The 15,407-nt window shown below is 27.2% G+C and overlaps 1 protein-coding gene across 4 annotated transcripts in view; it reads left to right on the forward strand.

Annotated features, from left to right (window-relative positions):
- LOC129981225 (neural cell adhesion molecule 2-like) overlaps window positions 1–15,407 on the forward strand; it is a 1,216,049-nt gene that overhangs the window by 1,161,203 nt on the left and 39,439 nt on the right. For all 4 annotated transcript variants that reach the window (XM_056091976.1, XM_056091978.1, XM_056091979.1 and 1 more), the window contains one exon: window positions 13,801–14,007. In XM_056091976.1, coding sequence (XP_055947951.1) covers window positions 13,801–14,007 — 207 coding nt within the window. The remainder of the gene's footprint in view (window positions 1–13,800; window positions 14,008–15,407) is intronic.

Here is a 15,407-nt window from a genome sequence, read left to right on the forward strand (position 1 = left end):
TGATTTGAATTTGTTGAGATGAATATCAACAATGTGCTGCTAAAAGCAATAATATAGCCATGAATCATATTATCATGGGTGTAGATACAACTCATGCTTTACTGAGATTTTTCATAAGTAAAATTTATAATGGAAACGGACTTTAATTAAAACATTGAAAAGGATATATTGAAGTAGCGAAAAGAATTCAAATAAACTAATTTAAAAATTTTGTATCGTAAAGATTGTTCAATTATTGAAATAGATAGTAAATTTTGGAAAAATAAAACATTATTAAAATACCTTCTCTAAGTCAGTGGTTGGAAGAAACTTAGCTCTTTACTTAGTCTTTAGTTTTTTTTTTTATCCATAATACCTACTTCTATAGTTTTATTCCGGATTATATATTACAATAAAAATTGTAAATATTAATTTTATGATAAAAGCGTTTATAATTTCCAACACCAGATGTTTTGGAAATAGCACACGATTTTATACATTGTTAGAATAATAAATAAAATTCGAAAATGATTGAAACAACAATAAGAAGAATATTTATATATGATTTTAAAAATAATTAATAAGCAATAATCAGCTTTAACAAAAATGCTTAATAACTTATTAATCGAACTAAAATAATCTTACTTTAAAGAAGCAATGAAAGGTTTCATTTTTCAAATTTTTCAAAAGGAATAATTTATTCCTTAATTAATAATAACGAAGCTTTTCATAGATTAAGTCCTCTTTCATTTTCCTGCGAAATTTCCTTAACAAAACAAAACTCACTTTAAATATATATTCATTAATTAGAAGATAAATGAAGCAGTATTATTTAATAAAGTAAAGAATAAGTTAGTATTTTCTCTTGTTCCCCAATATGAATACCTATTAATTAAAGAATTTTTCATATTATAATTTATTTATCTTGAAATAAGACGAAATAATAAACTTTAGATAGCATGAAAAATTAAATAGTTCTTATTAAAATTCTTTATAAATTTTCGACATTGAATTCTTTAAAAATTGTATATTGAAAAATTAAATATAGAATGCTCTAATGATAAATTATTATCCATGATTTTATCAGTTCAACAGCATTTTATAAAATTTTTCTCAATTTTGTAAAAAAGTTTTTTTTTATCAATTAAAATAAGGCAAAATGCATTTTCTTCTTTTCCAGTATAATTTAATAATTAGAAAATTGAATAAAATAAAAGAAAAATTATATTTTTAAAAAATCCTTAATTAAATTAAGTTGCTAAAATTTACTTGTATTGAATTTATCTTCACTTTATTATATGCTTCATCTCATTACAAAATAGAATGTAATCCCTTAAAGTTAAATATGTATTTATATATATTATATATAAATACATGCATATATATTGTCTTTATAAATTTATAAGAGAAAGTTTCAGAAAATCTTCACAAAAATTATATTATTTTACACAGGAGGAAAAAAAAAATAACTTTGAATAATATGAAAAATAAAATTGTTCTTTTTAAAATTCGTTAAAAAGTTTCCTATATTTATTTCCTTAATTGTACATTGAAAAAATAAACAAATATAGAAAGTGCTAATGATAAATTATTATCTATTTTTTAACATTTTATTAATATGTTACAAAATTCTCTCCAATTTTGAAAAATATAGTTATTTTTGATAAATGAAAAATTGCTCTTCTTTTCTCCAGTATAATTTAATAATTCAAAAGTTGAATAAAATAAAAAAACAAAATAGATAAAAAATTTAGCATCAGATTAAATTTATAAAATTTCTTTATTTTGAATTTACGTTTGCATTATTATATGTTTCATTCCTTTACATAACAGAATGGAAACCTTTTTAAATTAATATATATATATATAATATATATATAAATTTTAGAAACGGCAATTTTTGCTTTTAAAAAAATGCCGGAACTTCTTAAAATTTTACCGAATATATGAAATATTTTTCAAATATACCTCATAAATATTTGCGTATTTTATGAATATTATGGAAATTTAAATTAAGAGTACATAAAATTATACTTGGATCGCATTAATTTTGAGTATGTTTCAACACAAGATTATATAGAACCTTACAGTGTTTGAAATGCATGTCGTGTACTTCTCTACCACTTTTTAGTGTGCGTGTCAAATTAGGTTGATAATGCATAAAACAAACGAAAGAATTAACTTTAGTACGCCTTTTTTCAAGGGTTGGGACGATAGAAAAATGTTTTGTTTCTTAACTAATGGAATAATTTCTTTTTATATATATATATTTATTCCTTTAATTTTGTTAAAAATTTTATTTTGCTAAAAGAAATGACTCAGTTTTTAAAGTTAAAATTATATTCAAGACTGTGAAATGCCTTGAAATTATTCACTTACTGTCAGCTTCGGTTTATACTGAATATTATAATTTGTATTCATTGTGAAATCCCTTGCTATCAATTATATACTAAGATCTGTATCATATAGTCTTTTGAACTTTAATGATAAAATTTTAACAATTTATTCATGTGTTTTTATTAAAAAAATTTCTTTTATGTGTCAAAAAAGTAAAATCCTAATGTAGTCTCATGATTCATAAATAATACAAATGTTCTATTTCGATCAGATTCGAATTTTTTTCTGGCAATATTAAAAAAAAAAAAAAAAAAATGTGGTATTTAATTGAAAGTACATGAAAGATTTAAAAATTGTATTTTACCACTTATTTCGTTCATGGGACAAAAAAAAAAGAAGAAAATGGACCATTTTACTTATTTACCTACAAAATAAAATGAGAATACGTAATCAAGATTTAAAAAAAATTAATATAACGCTTTAATCGTAATCAGAAGAATAAGTTGATTGCTTAATATTGTGAAAAATAAGATATCGTGTGAATATCTACTTTTATTCCACGCATTTTTTACTAAATTAAAAAATAAATAAATGAAAGCTCTGTTTTTACATTAACTTCTAAACACACCCAAGACGCATTTTTTTTTGCTTTTTTAAATGAACAAGAACATTTAAAGAGTATTAAGCGAATTCCTTCCTTGCTTGGAATCACACGGTACGCTTATTTGCATCGTAATGAAATAAAGACGAAAATATCGAGTCAAAGAATTGCATAAAAAGCCCCGCACTCCCGTGCATAGAATTCCCTTAATTGTATTTTTCGACTTACTCTAGCGCAGTGCGTCAAAGCAAGTGCTCTACTGATTAAAAGTCTAAAAAAAATGCATGTTTTTCGTATGTATTCTTCAGTTTACTTTTATACTTTTGATTTCTTCTTTTTTGATTTTGATTTTTTTTTTTTATGTCTTGTAACAAGAAGAGAATGTTTCATAATTTCTCTTGCAAGGCATTTACGATTTTTTTTTCTTCTTTTGACTTTATTCCTAGAAATATTAAGGTGCTCTGAAGGAAAATAAAGCAAAAAAGAAATAAGAACAGAAAAAAAAATTGAAACATTCTGTCAGAAATAACGAGCTCAACTGTGCGTCTAAAATTTATTCAGATACATTAAAGCGAATGTTTAATTTTTCAGAGAATCTTTTGTGTTCATTCCCAGAGATTTTAAAGAAAATTACTTTCAACTAGAAATTGCTTTTGATTCATACATGGGAATAAATGTGATTTTGCTTCAAGAATTAAATGAAAGGAAATTTTTTGGTGCATTTTAGGAGCTTTAAGAATGTAAGACACAGATTGCGGAAAATAACTAAAGTATTTATCTTGAAATGATCAAATTTGCAAATGTTTTTTTGTGCAACTATGTTAACGAAAAGAATTAGTTTACTGAAAATTATTCATTATAATTTTCTGAGTATTTAAAATTAATTTTAATAAAAAATTTCTGTTCTTTCCAAATTGGACATCAAAGCTAATAAAGGGAATATTTTAATTTCTACATGAGGAAATTTAATTTAAAATTCTAACATTTTTCTAAGCTTTATAAACTGTAAATGTTCAGAGTATAGAAACAATATATTGAAAGCATATGAAAAATTCAAATTTTATCCGAATTATTATCAATATTGTATGCTATATTTTTCAGAATGAACATTAAAACTAATGCTGAGAAGGACATTTTAATTTCTGAATAAGGATATAATCGCGCAAACGTACATGACACTCTTATTTCTTATTGTCAAATGAAAACTATGAAATATAATCAAATCCTCATAAAACTTTCAGACGGCTTCATTGAACATTTTTACTGTTTCTTTGAACCCAGCACCCGCTTTTCAAATTAATGGAAGTACAAATATTATTTGAAATGTCCTAGAGAGTGCTTGCCTTGTCACTAAAAAGTATATTCAGTCGGGGGCGGGGGGGAGAAAATATAAAAGAAATCAAGAAATAAGATTCAAACAAAAAGTTTAATCAAATGTAAAATTAGGCTTAACCATCGCCTAATAGCTAATCTTTATGACTTGCTATTAATTGCTATTAATTTCTTCCAAAACAATTATCTCACAAAAATTGGTCTCCGTACTATCTGAAAACCAAAAATATTAATTTTTTTTAACGATTTCTGTTTCTGTATATTTTTTCCTGTACTTTCAATAATACTTTTTAATTCAATTTGTTACTCATTCTAAGCAATATCCATAAATAACATGATTGAATACAAATTATTTTATCTAAACATTCATAAGCGTGTTTTTAATTCTATAATATGATCTTCAATCAGCTTTTATTTTGCAACTTATGCTCTTTTTCATTTGCAATGAACAAATTTAAAAGAATTCATATTTAGCAACTATCGTAGAATAAAGAAAATTTTTATAAAAGAGTGCATTCCGTATTAATCCTTTAACATTCTAAAAAGTCACTAAATTTGACAAACAAACTAGTCACGAGAGGCGGCTAGTTTCATTAAAAACTTTAACATAATTCTAAACTTTATGAAAATTTAAAATAAAAGAAATGGGAATATTATATTAAAATCACACCAATAATTGAAATTTAATCAAAATTATAACAAATTTCAATCTATGCAAATCTTTATCTTATCGAGAAGCCACATAAAACTGTTACACTAATCTAATTAATATTCGATTTATTTGTTTTTTGTATTTAAAATATATGCATGCATGCGGTATATATTGCTTACTGATGATATACGTATTTTTCTCCCACAGAGATGACACTTTGAAGTAACAGGAACACAGTCGCTGATTTTCATATATATACATTGATTTTGTCACATTTAATGGTATTTCCAATAATCTTCAATAATATTATAAAATAATCTAAAAATATAATCTGAAATCCAAATAATTTTCTCCTGTAAAATTGACAGTTAGATAGAAAGAAAAGATTTATAATTAAAGAAGAAATTTAGATAATCATGTACATTTAACTCATAGCACAATAATTATCATTGTCATACTAAGCAAAGTACCAAGGACACCGAGCTTCCCTCAGCAGTTTTTTTATATATAAAAAATAAAATAGTGTTTTTTCGGAGAAGATATTTAGATACGAATCATTTATTGATGACATATGACTAGTTGTCAATCTTACCTACATATGAATTGGCCATTTAAAAAAATTTAAAAAAAAACATGAATGCAGTTTAATATGTTATTCGAATTGACTAACATAATAATTGTATTATTGTTATTGGTTTTGAGTCGAACATATTCGTTTTCACGCCGTCTCACAAAATTCTGAGGCACCAGTAAGTTATCATCATATGGCAACAATGCAAGTACAACAAAAAAGTACGAGATGGCACTATATAACAGATAACAAAAGTTATCTGTTATATAGTGAAAATATATTATATATTTTCACTATATAACAAATAAGTTATATTACGAAAGTTATCTTACGAAAACAGATAACAAAAGTTTGTAATAGTTAGTTATAAAAAAATGTGTGTGTGTGTGTGTGTAAAAATCACATCATTTAAGGAAAGACACCTATATAGATAAATTTATAACGCAAAAACTTTATCTAAATATAAAATTTGATTTAAATCCTTAGAGCCGTTTCCGAGATGCGCGAAATAAATTTATAAATATACAAGAATTGCTCGTTTAAAGTTAAAAGATTTCTTTTCATTCAACTGAATTTTCTTGTATAAATATTAGTCCGTTTCTAAAGTATACAGATTTCAAAAAAAGATGAAATATGTGAACACTATAAAAGGAAGAAAAGAATTTAAAATGAAAAAATCGGGAGAAAAACTCAAACAAAAGAAAAAAAAGGAAGCATTGATTCAGAAAGCTACATTGAATTAATCAACAAATAAATCACATCCGGAGGAAGGAAACTTTCCCACAGTCTACAGTTAAGTTGCAGAATCGAAGATTTTCCCCCAAACCAATCAGACTTCTGTATACGCCTGGAAAACCGAAATCTTCTTTTTTTCCGATCTTTTACTTCGCTCTTTCGCAACACTGTTCTGTAAATCTAGCACGTTGTGTACATACTACGTATACATCAAAAGAGGAGTTTAAAAAAAAAAATACACTCGTGGTATATTGTGCAAAAAATATAGAAAAAAAAAACTCTGCTCTCATGAAATTTTAAACAGTGGTTCAGATTTCATGGTAATGCTGGATTAAAGTCCAGGAAGTGCATTGCGGTACTATGAGTTATGTTTGACAATATTTTCCATGCGGGGATGTGGTTGAGAATATGAAATGGAATTTTTATCCAACTGTGTCCACAGAAGGTGGTCTTTTTTTGGAGTTTGGAAGAACAAGAGTATAAGCCAGCTCTTGCTTCTATTAAACTAACTGAAAGCTGCATACTCAGCTTAGAAAATACTACATTATAACCATAAGTTTTGAGGACTTAGAAAAAGAAGTTTTATGGAGTGTTTATATGTGGGAAGTTCTACAAAAAGACATTACTTTTAAAATATTATAATAATGTCTTCTGAAGTAAAGGTCATTGAAAATATTATGCACTACTTTTCATATAGGGATTATTTTTCTAAAATATAAAAATATTATATAAAATGGTACATTTTAAAGTGTACTCAAGTGTTTATCACTAAAGTTCCAAATTATTTGTATTTTTTTTTTTTCTTTCATACTCTTCTATTTGTATGCATGAGTTTCAAGTATTTGAAAATAGTCCCCTACCAAACAAATTGAAATTACAGAAATTGTTACTTTAAAGCTTTTGATTCAATGTAAAATATAAGAAAAACTACTATAAAATTTAATTCATACTTTTTCTTGGGGTCGCGGTGGCCTGGTGGTAAGGTCTCTACTTCGGAACCGGAGGGTTTCAGGTTCGAGACCCGATTCCACCGAAGAACCGTCGTGTAAGGAAGTCAGTTGCATGTTAAATCCATCCTGACCAAACGTCCTCCCGCTGGTGTGGTGTGGTGTGGAGAGGGAGTGCCAGCTCAGGTGTCGTCCTCGTCATCTGACCGCGGTTCAAAATTACGAGGTCCGTCCCAAAATAGCCCTAGTGTTGCTTCAAACGGGACGTTAATATAGCTAAAACTAAATCATAAAAATGCACTTGCCTATGATATATATATATATTTTAAACCGGTTTTTGGAAACAGAAAACATTTTTTGAAATATTCCAACAATACATTTCATAGCCAACAAATCAAATTTAATTCATATAGTTCATATCAAATTGCATTTGTGTATATCAGAAATAATAAAATTCTGCCTCTTATTTCTTCCCAAGCAATTTTCAAAAAGATCTTCTAGACAGAATTGGTTTGAAGTAGTGACAGGATATTTAATATAATATATCTTCTCTCCACAATATTTATATGATATGAAATTTCTTAACGTGAAATTCTGTAACTGTATCTTTTAATATTAAGTTTAATAAAATAATATTTAAAAGATTCAAAATACATTCTAAATAATTTAAAATAAATTCAGATGATTAACATGTTTTCAAAAATTCTATCGATTCTGTTATTTAGAAATATGTCGAATTGACACAAAGTATATATTAAAAAAAATTACAAAGAAAGTAATATATGGTGTGTGATCCAATTTTTTTCATTTCATTTACTGTTTTTTGAGTATTTAATTGTTTTTCAATTAATTATCAATTGTGTCTTTTAAACATCTAATTATCAACTTGAAATACGAAATAAAAAACATGATTAATACTTGCAGTCGATTATAATTTTCTTAAAGTTAATTTAAATTATTTTTTCTGTGAATTCAATCGATTCAAATAATATTCATCATATTTTCATGTATTTTTAATAGTATGTCTACATCATAATAAATCGTTCTTGTACATATATATATATATATATATATATATATATATAAAATATTCTTTTTTTACTCTGAACCTTTTATAACATTTATACTGAATATTTGAGATCAGTAATCATTAAAAATAGTTTATTAAGTATATATAAATAATGTTCAAAGAATGTTAATATATTATCTTAAATTAATTGTTTTTATTCTTTTTTTAATGTTTTTTTGCAAATGTTAAAGATTATTAAGGAAAGAGATCCTGTATTGTCCTACTTGAATAAAGATTGCAAACTGCAACTTACGAAGTATTGCTGCACACTATATAGATAGGAAACTTCAGCTGTATTTCTACAATTAGCTTTCAACATACAGATGGATAACTATTATCTTTCAATATTTTATCAAATCAAATTAAGCAGTAAATCCGATTTCATGTACTAATCATAAAATAAAGCATCACATTCTCGTTAAGTAAATTAATTTGCAGATTTAGAAAATTTCTGCAGCATGATATATATCAATTTTTAGTTTTCAGAAACCCAGTGCTGTAATTCAAGATTAGAGTTCATTGAAGTTTTAATTGTACAGTTTTAGTTAAACGCTTTATGTGGAAATCAATTTAAACTCTCAAGGAATGACTGACTTACTTAAAAAGAAGCTATAATTTGAAATGTAAGTCAGATACTGTTAGTTTCACGACCCGAAACTAATACTTTTTAACGATTGTTCTTCGCTAAAGGGCGGTACGAGGAAAGATGAACAGTTGTCACGCCTCCTAATCCGGCGAATAATTTGAATTGCCTATTGCTAAATGTAGAAATCTGCTCTTTAATCTTTCTTCTCAGGCCTTTTATCAGAATATAAACGCTTCTTGACACATACGGAAGAGCGCGGAGAGTTTCCAATCCGAAAACAAACAGTACATCCATCCCTGGTTTTGTTTAATATGCATATTTGAAACAATATTTTTTTTTTTTAGTTAGCACAAGGTTCAGATATATGTTGAATATTGGCAAATGTATTAATGGTAATTTTGAGTCTGCTTCTTTACATACTTTTTAAAAAACTTGTTTCATATTTGTAAAAATGGAATTTTATAATCGATTTTTCACTGATTTTTTTTGTAACAGAATTCAGAAGTTTTGAGAACATATAAGATGATGCATTTTCTAGATTATAATGTAATATTTTAAAGTTTTCAGAAGATAATGGCCAATAAATTACTTAATTTATTTATCTCAAACTGAATTCGAGAAGTGATATTTGGTAGTTAACTAGAAATATCTGGTAACAATATTGCATTATAATTATATAAAGAAAGAACTATGATATATATTGAAGACAAAAGTTTGTAAATAAGATTAAAAAGTATGATAAAAGCATGTTTATATGCTAAAAGAGGACCTTTATTTCTGAATTGAAATATTAAAATAAAAAGTTTAAATACAAAAATAAAAAAATAAATAAAAACTACAAGCATGGGAGGCGTTGACATAGTAACTATGGCAGGGAGAGTCTCAAAGATTTTATAAAAAACCCGGGTTCTAAGCTAACAGGATACCGAGGAAATAATTCATCATTGTATTAGTGTCATTTTTCAAACCAAATACGATGACGGTGCGAAAAAAAATAATGAAATGACTTTGGTGACACTTAACCTTTCTAAATCACTGTTGATGACTACTGGCCTTTAACACATATTATTATTTGGGACTTTTTCTAAACCTCGCTACAATACAATAATGTGATTAAATTACTTTGATTATAATAAGTAAGAAAATTCTTAAGCATTCAGTAAAATGATAAATATATTAATGCGATTAAAATTTCAGTTTTCTTGAAATGAACCGTAACTAAGTTTTTATTTTAGTGATTCCCATGTTGATGACTTTTTGCAATGACCTTCAGAATTTTGATTAAAAAATAATATTTTTTAAATACTTTATTACATTATTTATTACATACTTTAAAAATCATTCTCATTTATTACGGCTGATTAAAATTAATTTACAATAACTTCATTTCTTATAAACGTTTATATAGATGTCATACTTCTCATATTGTATGATCTGCTTATGAAAATTTGAGAATCTTCCAGTAACTGTTAAAAAAAAAGGAAAAAAAAATTGAAATATTTTTTTTTGTCTTGTTATCTCCGAACATCGATTCGATAAAAATTTCAATTCTATAAAAACCCGTTAATTCCATGGTTTTATTGGTTAATACATAAAATTAAATGTATAGATAGACATTATGTACATATTTAATTTTACATCGAACACATTTACTTTAGAAATGAATATTTCTCTTTCCCTTTACTCTCCCTTGTAGGGGAGGGACACAATATGGGGATAAGAAGCATCCACTGTAGTTTTTATCTTGTGAGTAAAGTAATAATAGGTGGAGTTGATGTAGCTTCATTCCGATAACAGAACGCACTTCCTAGGGGATGGTTGTACCATGGCTGAGATCTTTGTTAGAATTCAACCACAATTCTCTTCTTAATGCTGTCATGACGAATGTCATTCTGTTACCCAGGATGCTGTGGTAAGAGGGAGATGGGACGCTGTTACATTTAATCTTTCTTTCAATTTTTTTATTTAATTTATTGGCTCAATGTTACACTAAATATTTCAAAATTCATTGTCATACCTGGCTGTAAATGTTCATTGAAAAATTATTATGCAGTAGAAGGCTCTATACTTTACAAGAATATCTCAAATTTAAAAAGAAATTAAAGGCCATAAAATCTTTATTTTGATTATAGACACTGGTTATTTAATTATGATTCTTTACCATTTCCCATCATACATTTTTCTAATTTATTTAAATCAAAACCCATATTATCAGCTAGCAAACTTTTCTGAACATTTTGAGAGTTTTCACAATTCTTTGCATTATTTTTCATCCCTGATTTATTCCTTTCATGTTTATATTCAGATGATCGAAGAATTATTGTAAGTGAATCCCCCCCTGGAGGCATTTAACGTTTCCCGAAATCGAATTACGCATAAATTCTAGTCCTGCAGGAGATACTCTGAAAGTAACCAAAATGGCAAGCATTTCCCCCATGTTTAATTACATACACACACAAAGAAAATCCCTATTAGTTGCTTTACAACCAAAATATTATGTAGCCGTCATAATGCTTGAATTTCCCTACATAGGGGAAATGGTGAGGAGAATAATAATAAACAACTGCCCTGCATTTTCCCTAAAAATATTTGTACTCGACGAATAGTTATATGTCTCTGATCAGATATAAATTTCCCCCCAAACATCTGATTGTACAAGGCTCTGAAACAAATTCAAATCAATGCAACCGATTCTGCTATGTTTCTTTATATAGCGCTGATGTCCTTTTAAACAGCCTCAGGCCCTCTTCCACAGAATATTTTCCAACAAAATAACAAAGAATTTTTATCGACAGACAATTTAAGCAAAGAATGCAATTTCTTGGATGCTTCTTCGAGCTGGGTCCTCCTTGAATTTGCGTTATCAGTGTTCAACGTTTCCTAGTGCCCCCCTCCCCCATCTTTTTTTCTTCCTTTTTTCCTTGCCCTCTCCCCTTCCCCTCTTGCACCACCCTTTTTTCTCTTATCCGGATTTCTGAGGAATGCATATATCGATTTCAGCTTCTTGATATCGATTTTGGAATGAAGTTGTACTTTTGTGACGTACTGAAAATGTATTTATAATATTTTGCTGTTGTTGTTTATTCTGTCAGAGATAGGCACGAAAGCGGTCGAGGTCTTGTAATAGTTGCAACTTGCTAATATCGACATTTGCATCGAAATTTGGGGATTCTTCTTCGAATCGAACGCATTCTTTTATGGAAAAACAGCTATTACGCTATACTTTGAATGACGTAAGACATATTTATCTAGTTCGTGTATAAAAGACTTTACCGTAATCGCATTTGTTTTCCATTTCCTGAATCCTTTGCTTTAAAAAATAACTAGGAATCACTTCTTTAATATTTATGAGTTGGATTACTTGTTGCTGCACAATCGTATACATATAATCTGTAAAGCATAAAATATTTTGGAATACATAATTCTCCTTGCCACTGAAATAAAATTCTCATATAAATAACAAGCAGGTTTATTTTGCCAAAATTCCTATGAAGCGTATTATCTGTATTAATTCATCCAAAACTCTTGGATTTTCACTTCTGCACCACTATCTGCTTTATAAATTTATCACAGATATTTGATTAATAACAGCCAAATAATTACAAATCACCAGTGATGAATATTTTAATGTTATATTAATTATGTGTACAATATTTGATATCCATTTGTTTGAACCTTATATTTAAATTCATGACGGATTCACACGAAATTTAGTAAGTAATGTTTCTGAGTGCCTTGAAGGTTCCACGGAGTGATTAAAAAAATTAAAAGCTCCTTTAAGAGGAAGGAGATGAGGGATTAAAATTTTAGGTTTCCACAACATAAGTTCTGAACAAGTAATTGATTAAACATTATCTTTATATCCTCATAAAATTTAAAAAAAAAATTAAATTAGATTTATAATCTTATCAGTTTTATTACCATACTTGTTAACTTTGATTTTTAATATTTTTAAAAGTTAATTTAAACATATATTTTATCAATTTCCTTTTTTTGTGCGATTGCCAACTCTATATGTTAAGCTTCGCTTTTTTTACATACACACAGAATGCACAGACATAGACAAAGTCGTCAGCACAGGATAGATATTTATATATACCCTTTTGTATATACTTTAATATTTATGTTTATATATTTCTTTCAGTAAATTTGATAAAAAAAAAATAATGCTTACATAAAAATAGTGAGAAAATTTGGTATGGTTTTTGTTTCTAATCAATGGTCCTTTTTTTTTCACATTACTGCACCCTTGTTGAATCTAGATTTCCCTGTGCTGCCTTACATTGAGTTCCAGTATGTGCAAAATCTTTTAAAATTTTGTAATAGGTTGGGTAAAATAAGTTAGGTGCGTTTTAATAAATATGTTATAGCAAGTGAAATGTAAAAAATAGTATATTTTAATAAAAATATATTGAACAGATTCTAATAAGCATAATAAACAATGAGAATTATTAACTTTATAATAATTACATTTCTTTTTTGAAATCATCGAATTAAATTCAGCACAATTACATTCATTTTCTTTTCCAAGTTGATTTTCATGAGATTCTTTTATTTTAACAGCAAATACCGACAACCAACTTTACAAAAAATTAGCAGTAGCAAAGGGAATTAAAATTCTTTGAACTTTCGGCATAATGAAAATTACATAATACCTCGCTGTATCCGGTGGAAAGTTGGTGGTCTCTCCATAGTGCAACGCACACACTTTCCGAATCTCCGTTTTAAGCATTCTTTCTCAAAGCTCTTAAAATCCGAACTTATATACCAATTTTATTGAATCTAACAACAAAAGCATTTACTAAACAAAATGACATTTATACACAACCAAATTAATAATATTTAAAGGAATTCATATCGTGATAAAGTATATTTATCCAAATTGTACACATATAAGCCACATTGTTTGCTTGTATTGTCCTGACTGTAGAATATAAAGGAACTCGGGAGATTATATTTCAACATTCAACAATATTTTCTTTCATTTTCAGGGAAACCTCGTCCAACGGTCACGTGGTGGAGAGAATACTCTCTTCTGGATGATACTTACATGTTCATACCCGGTGATAATTTGGTCAGAAATGAGCTGAAGATTGCTGAGTTGAAGCGGCATGATTTACTGGCCGTGTTGACTTGCCAAGCATCAAACAACAATATAACCGTTCCTGCGTCTACAGCAGTTACGCTTGATTTGAACCGTAAGTAAATCCCATTCCAGTCGATGTTAAGAATTATTTAGTAATGTTAATTATATTAGTAATGTTAAAGAATTATTTAGTTAACTGTGAACTTTCTGTAAAATTTCTATAAGGTGATATGAATTTTCACAAATGAAGACAAATTTTCTTAAATTTTTTAAACCTTTTCCCATTCTAATCAGTTATTTCACCTTAATTTAAATTAAATTGAAATTGGTATTGTGAAATTACCAGCGTCAAAACATAAAAATGACCTTTTAAACCTTTTTCCATTCTAATAAGTTATTTCACTTTAATTTAAATTAAATTGAAAATGGTATTGTGAAATAACCAGCGTCAAAACTTGAAAATAGATTCCGTTTTCGCATATAAACGTTACGGAAATCCGACCGGTGGGTGTTTGATGGTAGACATCAAGCTATATCGGTAGAACACGATTGATAACGCATCGATGCTTTATTACCTACAAAATTAAAGTCACTCTAGTTTTACATTGAAAATAGTTGGGCGTACTTCAGTTCAATAGAGTTTTTGAGTATAAGGACTCCCGATTTTAATATTGGATAATAAAACGTTTAATATTTTGTATAGTCTTTAATTGCCGATGTGTACTGGTATCATGAATTTTTTTTCGTTCTAATTTGAATCCGCTTGTAGCTTCTGCCTAATTTGAAGCAATAATTCCAAGTATTTTCAATCAAGAAAACTAAATAAAAAAACATAAAACGGATTAAATGAAACAGCAATAAAAATCACATTGAGAGTTTACTTTGAACAGTCTGAAATGACCCTTTGGTAGTCGTTCAGGATATATTTTGATCACAAATCAGAAGATTAATACTCATTTTCAATTATTCGAAGTACTGATTTTTAGCTTAAATTTTTAGCAGCTAATAATATTGGAAAATCCTATTATGTAGCATTGGAAAATGTTAATGCATCATTAGGAAAAGGCAATTATAAGAAAATATGTAAGTTTTATATCAAAATATGTTTGTATATATTTTCTCTTGAAACTGAGAATAATTCATCAAGATTAGAATTTCCTGTATTCAGTATAGATTAAAACTAATATTCAAGAAAGTATATTCCAAAATACCATGTTTACTGAATAATTTAGTACTTAGATTATAATAGTATAAAACTAATGTCTTCGAAATAATCAGAGAAGAAGCAACAGCTCTTAATTCAATTTTCTGACCGAGACACTTGCCCATCATTACAATGACGTCAACCGCACAAAGTAAATTATTTTGGATTGGGTAAATGCTACTACTGAATTCATAAAATTATTAAGATACTGTTTCTAATTGTATTTTATCTATTATGAATTTACCTTTTTCAAAGTCACAGTATCATAAATGATGCTCAAAATATACAATCTAAATAAAATTATCACA

Source organism: Argiope bruennichi, chromosome 8 (genome assembly GCF_947563725.1).
Source record: "Argiope bruennichi chromosome 8, qqArgBrue1.1, whole genome shotgun sequence".
Lineage (NCBI taxonomy): Eukaryota > Metazoa > Arthropoda > Arachnida > Araneae > Araneidae > Argiope > Argiope bruennichi.